Below are 8464 nucleotides of genomic sequence, written 5' to 3' on the forward strand. Positions count from 1 at the left end.
TAAGTTACAACAATGAGCAGAATAAAAAGACTAAAATTCACATGGGTCGTTAACAATGTGAGGGGGGGAGGGGAGAAGGAGCTGAATAGATGCTCACTAATCCTGCTGCCCTCTACACAGAGCAGACTTTGGTTTAAAACTGTATGCTCCAGCAGACAACACCTGGGCTGCATAATAAGCTGGATTTTTTAGGTATATCCTCATTTTTGAGTGCTTGAACTCCATTTAGAGAAGACTACCACTATAAATACTTTAACTTGCAAATCAGTAACATTATCAGCCAAAAAACAACAGAGACTCCTCAGTCTAAAGAGACTTCAGGGCTCTGTCTGTAAAAGCAGTGGAGTCATAAACATAAATCATAAGTGAAGCTAAAGTAAAGGACTATTGGGACAGTTTTGAGGACTTTGAAGTGAAAAAAATCCACCTTCATCCTGTATATATACAAAAGTACTAACTTATGCAAAACAAGCCTATAAAGGAAAGACTGCAAGGTACTACTCTGCCTCTTCTCTAAGTACCAACAACTCAGAGAACCAAAGCAATATTTTAACTCCTATGCCCCAATGAAGTCTAACACAAAGACACATCTAACTGGAACAGGTTTTCATCCCACCACTTTGCAGAGGACATAGCAGATAAAGGAGAAATCACATTGCATAGTCCATGACTTCAGTTAAATACAGAAGTGCAATTCATTCAAGCTGTTTGGCTACCATCAGAAACCATGAGATCCAGGAGTGATTAGTTATTAAACAGTAAAGAATCCTTGAATTGAGTTACAGCCTTTTTGTTAGCTACCATATAATTTTAATACATGTTATAAGATTTGCACTGTTTGTTGCAACTAATTCTGTACTGTTGGTCATTCTACTGAGGAAATTAATTAAGTGTACTGCAGTCTAAAGCTAAAGCTAAACCATCAGTTTAAAATTACATGCATAAAATATTCTATTTTGCCAAATGGCAGCATGAGAACGAGATCTGTCAGCAATGAAGTTTCACTGAATGCAACTCAGCCCTATGAGCCATGCTGCAAAAGAAAAAAATGCTAGGTCCACTGACTCAAAGGTTAGCACATTGGTTTACAAAAAAAATAATTAGCAAATTGAAAAGCCAGTGGTAAATGGCTAAGAAACAGAGTTAAGGTGCTATTTCACAACTTATGTGAGTCAATTTAAGCTTCTATCTGGCAAAACAGGCCCTCTCATTCTCATCACCCCCTACAATCCTTTCAGCCTCTGCTGCAATCAGGCATAGATGAAAATGTAGCGAGGACTTGATACAACTCTGAACTAGTTACTGGCCAAGTTCTCAGCCAGATAAGTATGACACAGCTTCCTGAAGGCAGTATGATTGCTGGTGTGGACTGTGCAGCAGGCGATGAAGACATAACTTCCCCTTTTGGCATCAGCATAGAACTTGGATCACATCAGGCTGTGCATTTACTACTGACTTCAGGGAGTACTTAACCAATATACATTTGCTACCTCTGAGCACAGGTAGAGTCACATGAGAAGAGGGCTGGAAACATCATGAAAGAAACAAAGACTTTTCCTGTCTTTCCTAAACTCAAATTTGTCCTTCATGTGACTGTAGGAATCAATATATGCACCTATCAATTCCTCTCTTCTTGACTTTCTCTGTAGTTATATTTTTGGACATCACTGTAACTATGTACGCAGACAAGACAGTATTACAACCAAACCAAAGACCTGATCATGATGGAGGTATGGCACTGGAAGTCCACTCAGGAAATAACTAGAAACATGCAATCCTGACCACAACTTAAAAGTGTTTACTGGTTGTAATAGTTTGATTGTGGGCCTTTCTTTAAAATAATAATAAAAAAAGAGATCAGCTCACTAAACAAGGGCACTCTGAATGTCACACACTACTTTCACTGCAACAAGCCTTAGAAACTACAAGCTCAGAGTCGACTACAAAATGTTAGGCAAAAAAATTTCCCATGTGCCAAGAATGTTTGGACATTCCTGCAGGCCTCAGCTCTCCATCAAAACCCAACACAATCCATTCAACAAAATCAAACTATAAACTATGACAGCCAACTGCTCTTCGGATTTTGAGGGCAACAAAAAAACCAAGAGAACTGATGTCAAAGCACCAACTTCCCAAAGCACCATTCACAGGTAATTCCACTAGCCAAGACACAGAATTGTCTGTATTTATGGCAAAGAACACATGAGAACAGAACAACAGAAATAGCACAAGAAAGAAAACAAGAGGAAGCGCTAGCCAAATTATCGAGCAACTGACACAAACAGGAGATAAGACCAAATAAGTGGAACAAGCTAGATTACAGTCTAAAGTTTGGAGAAAGATTGTCACCCACCCTCCTTCTTGCCTCTTCAGCTACTAGAGCCTCTGGACAGTGTATTTCTGTTTAGGTTTTGGTAAGAGTTAGTGGCAAGTATACAAATCTCAGCACAAGACTGTGAACTACCCTCATGAAATGTTAGGGTTTGGTTTTTAATACTGAAACTTTAGATAATTTAAGAATCAACACTGCAAATCCTTATGACGTAGTCTGCAACTGGAAGAACAATCTCATTCCCTTCCAAGTTATCTTAAAGGTCATAATAAAATTACATTCAAGATACAGTAACCCAAAGAGGATTTTTTCAAAGAGTTATTTAATTTTAGGATGGTTTGGATTCCACTCTTGTGGCTTTAAGAACTAATGTTTGGGACATACAGCCACAGCTGTGTGAGTCACACTGTACTTGCCAAGCTGTTTTACATTTCAGCAGGTAACATCAACTTAATTCTGGCAGGACAGAAAAATACCAGTGAAATCTCTTACTGCAGAACACTCATATAGTCATTGTCCAGTTTTGGGCTCCCCAGCCCAAGAGGGACAGGGAACTGCTGGAGAGAGTCCAGCACAAGGTCATCAAGATGATCAGGGGACTGCATCATCTTCCTTATGAGGAAAGGATGCAGGAACTGGGGCTGTTTAGTCTGGAGAAGAAGAGGCTGAGGGGTGACCTCATTAACATTTACACCTATCTAAATGGTGGATGTCAGGAGGTTGAGGCATCACTTTTTTTCTGTTGTATCTAATGACAGGATAAAGGGTAATGGAAAGAAGCTGGAATACAAAAAGTTCCATTTAAACATAAGAAAAACTATTTTACTGTGAGGGTGAGGGAGCCCTGGCACAGGCTGCCCAGGGAGGGTGTGGAGGCTCCTTCTGTGGAGGTCTTCAAAACCTGCCTGGACACATTCGTGTGTGACCTGATCTAGGTGGACCTGCTTTGGCAGGGGAGCTGAACTAGATGATCTCTAAAGGTCCCTTCCAATCCCTACCATTCTGTGATTCTATGATTGTATGTAATCATTTAGCATATAGAAAATTTATTGACACTATGGTCGGACTTTACCTTTCCTATGGAGAGTTGCTAAGAACAAAACTGCAAAAACATCTTATCAACAAAATAACTCAAAAAGTATTGGCAGACAACTTTTGTCTTCCGTTTCAGAGTCTTGCTGTCCTTTTGCACTATTAATGCACTTCAGACACAAGACATGGTATGCTGCACATAATTATCTTTCTAGTTGATTTCCATATAACAGACATTTCTTTCAATGTGTAAACCCATGTGTTCCCATCTTCTCCTTCAGTAATGGAGACAGTGAGTGGTTTAGGTAATTATGGCTGTCACAGAGAGTTTGACAAATAACTTTTCTGCTCAATGTATGCTTTAGGGCCACTGGGAAAGCTGTCAAGTAATGACATCAGAGTCTACATTAATGCTGGCAAAATGCAATTGTGCTTCCTTTCATATTTAACTCAGATGGTTTATAGCCCTTCCTTTTCCTATTCCCTAGTGGAGAATAAGAGGGGAATGAACAAATGGGCCGTAATTCAACCCAGATAAAATGGGGATAGATAATGCAGGTTCAGTGAAGAAGTATGAAAGAAAAAGAGAAGCATGTCCTTGCTTTGTTAATGAAGAAGCTTGCTCATTCTTCATCATCAATGAGCTTTGTAAGCTTGAGTCACTTCCTAAAATTCCAATTAAGTTGTGAAGGACGAGCACAAAGAACAGCTGCTTTCCCCTCTTTCAGTATTTAAGTTACTATTACACTGCATTTCTTGTACATGAGCCATCTCACATGTACAAGAACATGCAAGGGACACTCAAACATACATCACCCCATCTTCAATTTGACTTTATATTATGTGATCTTCATTACAAAGTACAAAGCAACCAGAAACTCACTATTACTTCAGTGCCTCCTGAAGTTACTCACTTGGTTTTGAGAACAACCTTGAGCATTGAACTTGGTATAAAGTCTTCTACGGGTCTTCAATTGGAAGATAGATGTGCCCAGAAGCAGCTGAGGCTCTGAGATTACTTGCCAGTGAAAAGTTTAGTTACTGGGGCAAAGGATTAATGAGGCACTTAATTCTTCCACTGAAGCCTATCAGAAATATTATATCAACTTCCAGAATAAAAATGCAGCAAACCTGATCTAGTCATACGGTTCAGTTTTAGGTAGGAGGACTGAGGAGCATGGAGTTGGACTTGATGATCCTTAGAAGTCTCTTCCAATTTGGGATATTCTATGGTTCTATGACCTGTTTATCAAGTACGTTTCCAAAGTTCAGTTAGAACTGCCAGAAACTCAGCTCTGACAACTGTTCAGTGAGCACTTAAGAATGGTAGCTAAAAGCTATTACAGCTTGAGCACTGGGGTCAGCATTACTGTCAACTGTGAACACATAAAAGATCCAAAGACATGTGATATTCTCCTTGATTTAACATTTGAAAATGTACTTTACGGTTGCCATCTACCTAAACGAGATACTCCCCTCACCCATCATCAATCTCAAAATCTGCACAGAGCATCCAACTAAACTGGATCAAGCATCTCATCTCTGACATCCTGTTCCTACTGACCCGCTTTGCTGGTTCATCTGTGCTAACAACAGCTTGTAGGCAAGGCCAGTGATTCTGTTAAGGCTTAAGGCTACGCTAGATGTTGGTTTTCTAGCAGTGTAGTTACATTAATGAGGGATGTGATTCATTCCCACCTCTTTAGCATCGATGCAATTACAGTGACATGCAATTACTTTTATTACTACAAGAACAGGAATAAGCTATACTAGCATAACATGATCCACACTAGAGAGGTGTCTATTCCAGCACATGAGATTGTCATATACCTTGTTTTTGTCATCTTTCACTCTAACAATGATCTTTATGAAACTTCACACCCTTCCCCCAGCTGATGTGCTTTGAGTCTTTGCAGCACAGCATGCAGGACATTCAGAGCCTACAGTCCAGGGGGTTACTTAAAATGTTTATTTTAATTGTTTATGACACCTGAACCACATATACATTATGTCACATTATTTATGTCTACTCCCATATAAGAGAATTGTAAGTTTTGCAAGAAATAAATTGACGTGGGAAATGAAGTGGATTAAACTTGCAGCAGAAGCACTCAACTGAAAACTGAGGGTCAGAAAAGCCTGCAGGGATTTTTCTCCACTGCACAGTCTTATTCTAAACAGAAAAAGTCACACAACACAGCATGCTAAAAAAGGGCACAAGACAAAATCATTCACAGCACCTTTCAAAACATAGAACTTAAACATAACGTATGCATGTGTCCCCCCCAATAAGCTTTGCTTCTTACAATTTAAGATTAGTTCTAGCTTTTTTCTAAGGTTCATTGTGATGATAAATGCACAAAAGTGTATGGTATGCACTGCTGTTTATTAGCATTTAATGCTTCTTGAACAACTACAATGCAAATATTCATCACAATAGATGGGAACCTTGGTGGAAACAAGAATTCCCACAAATTGTTTAAGAGTACAGTAAATGAACAGAATTATAAACAAAAAGGCTGAATCACTCACAAATGTATATGCTGCATTTGCTTACAGACCAGCCCACTACACGATCATTGTGCAACTGCATTTGTAGAAAACCCTTTGAACAAAAAAAGACTTTCTATCTCAACGAGGAGCGTTTTCTATTTATAGATATGTTCAAGTCAAATGAACCAAAGTTGTCTCAAGATTTGCTTGGCTGTTTGGTGGTGGGTTTTTTGTATTAGGGACAGAGTTTTGCATAAATAGGATTTTACTGACCAGAGAATGAAGTCAGACAGTTTTAAAGAAGGCTTCAATTTTAGTTAACTGAGAGTGTCAATGCACTTACTAACAAACACTTTCAAAAAGTGACGACTGGAGATTATTTCTAAGCTTTTAAGCTACAACTGAAACACAAAACACTAGAAAACCTAAACGGTTGCATAGGAAGTAACCAAAGCCACAAACAAACAGCATGCTGACACCTTTTAAAACTACTTTTCCTTCACGTACACAACTAGACAATCAAAATAAAGGTAAACTAAATCTACTAATCTACTGAATGCTTTAACAAAACTCCTAGATCCTAGTCAAATTCTCATCACTTCCCAAGTCTCATAACTCTACTCAGTACAATGATATGTAAACACAGTCTTGCAAATAACTTTTTGCTTATGATCAAGGTGTTTACAGGGAAAGTATACATTTTTAATCTACTTACATGAATACATTTCAGGAGCAGAGGGAAAAAAAACAGCCCTAGTGCTTACTGTACCTTGTAAAACATCTCTCAAAAATTCTTTTCTTTTTCCCATATAATCCATATATTTTTATCCACATAACACAAGAGGAAAAAAAGAAAAGAGATGCGATTCCTTTAGAGCACCTTTCATGTCTTGCTTACGGCTGTCAGAAATTACAATAATGGGAGCACAAAAGCACAAGAAACAGTTGTGTTTAGTTCATGCACACCTGACACTGCTTCTTGGAAAGTTGGTTTGTCCTATCAACAGCTCAAGAGGAGAGATGGCTAGGGTGTGTATATGTGTGTATATACAGACTCACATGTACATACATCCGACCAAGAACATGCCTGACTAAAACCGCATCGGTACTGAGAAAAGCCTCACAACTGCTTTTAACACAGTCTCCAGTAAGGGGAAACACCTCTAGAACGGAGATGACAAAGAAAAAAACCCAACAAATCGAGAGATCTCATCGGCCAGACCCACGACGGGCGGAGGAAGGAGGAGTAGCCTGCAACAGCTCCTCCATCCTGCCTCAGCCGAGGAGAGGAAGGGCGGAGAGCGAAGGGAGGAGGCGAAAGCGCGAAGGAGAAACGGCCCAAGAGGAGCAACACGCCAAGCATCGCCTCCGATGAGGAGAAATCCCCCTGTACACTCACACATTTGCTCTTCAAGTGAAATGGGGGGTGGGACACCCTCAATAACCACTGCGGAAATTTCTCCTCACGCACCCAGCTTTAATTTCCTGAAGATACAGCAAATCGGTCACTCTTAGCGGGGGGCTGGTTGTCCTCCTCCTCCCCCCGCCCACAATGCCTCCTGTTTGGAGGCGTTGAGAAGGGAACACACAACCAGCCCCCTCCCCTCCCAAGCCCCCGCTGATGGGGGAGCCGCCAGGCTCCGCCACACCGGCTTGTCCCAGCCCTGAGGCGCTTGGGAGGGGTCTTTCCCCGCGGTCCCGCCGCCCCTCACCCGTCCCCAGCGCCGCGTCTCTCACCGGCCTGGGTGGTGTCGCTGAGGTCGTGGTTGGCGGCGCTGGCTCGCGGGTAGTCGCGGAGTTTCCTGCCGCTCAAACTGAGGGTACCGCTGGCCGCCGCTTCTTCTAAGGCTCGATCCAAGGAACGACTCCACGAACCCGGACCTGAGGGACCAGGCGGAGGAGGACAAGACGCCGCGCTCCCCGCCGGCATCACGGCAGAACCACCGTCCGGCGCCGCCAGCACCGTGGCCGCCATTTCCCCCCCGCCTCAGCCCTCCGCCGCCGCCGCCGCTGCTGCTCCGGCTTGGCGCGGCGCTGCGCAGGCGCGGGGGAGCCCAGGCCGCGGCGGGGACGGCGCCTGCGTGAGCGCTGACAGGCCGCGCTGCGCACGCGCAGCCGGCGCCTGCGGGACCGCGGCGCAGCGCGCAGAGCGACTCAGACATCGTCTTTTCGGGGGCGGCTTTCCAACTCGCCCCAAGGCGACCGTGCCTACCTCCCCTTGATAGTGGCTGCGTTCTAAAATCCAGAAAAGCATGGTTTTCCCGGATGCCACACCATCACTGCTGCATTGTCAGACCCATTCCAGCTGCAAGCCGAGAGCATACCTACCTTAAGTAAAGGGAGAAGTACCAGCCCCTGCCTGTCTTTTCCCTTGATGTCATCAGTCCTTCAAAGGTCACACACTTTGAAAGCTCAGAATAAATGCCAGCCTGGCTCCGGGAAAGCACCGATCTGCTGCTGATGCTGGAGCTGTTGCAAGTCAGTGCTTGAAGCTGGCAACTGCACGGACCTGGGCTAGTGACAACCAACAAAGGCTGTAGATAATCGGGTGCCAAAGCACTCGCCCTACTCAACACCTTATCAAATATATTCACGGGCAGTATTTTT

At 42.8% G+C, this 8464-nt stretch overlaps 1 protein-coding gene across 16 annotated transcripts in view; it reads right to left on the reverse strand.

Annotated features, from left to right (window-relative positions):
* Positions 1-7868, reverse strand: part of LRCH3 (leucine rich repeats and calponin homology domain containing 3) — a 67388-nt gene extending 59520 nt beyond the window's left edge. For all 16 annotated transcript variants that reach the window (XM_062006119.1, XM_062006127.1, XM_062006125.1 and 13 more), the window contains exon 1: positions 7595-7868. In XM_062006119.1, the coding sequence (XP_061862103.1) occupies positions 7595-7832 (238 nt within the window). In that variant the 5' untranslated portion in view covers positions 7833-7868. The remainder of the gene's footprint in view (positions 1-7594) is intronic.
* Between the last annotated feature and the right edge of the window lie 596 nt (positions 7869-8464).

Source organism: Colius striatus, chromosome 12 (assembly GCF_028858725.1).
Source record: "Colius striatus isolate bColStr4 chromosome 12, bColStr4.1.hap1, whole genome shotgun sequence".
Lineage (NCBI taxonomy): Eukaryota > Metazoa > Chordata > Aves > Coliiformes > Coliidae > Colius > Colius striatus.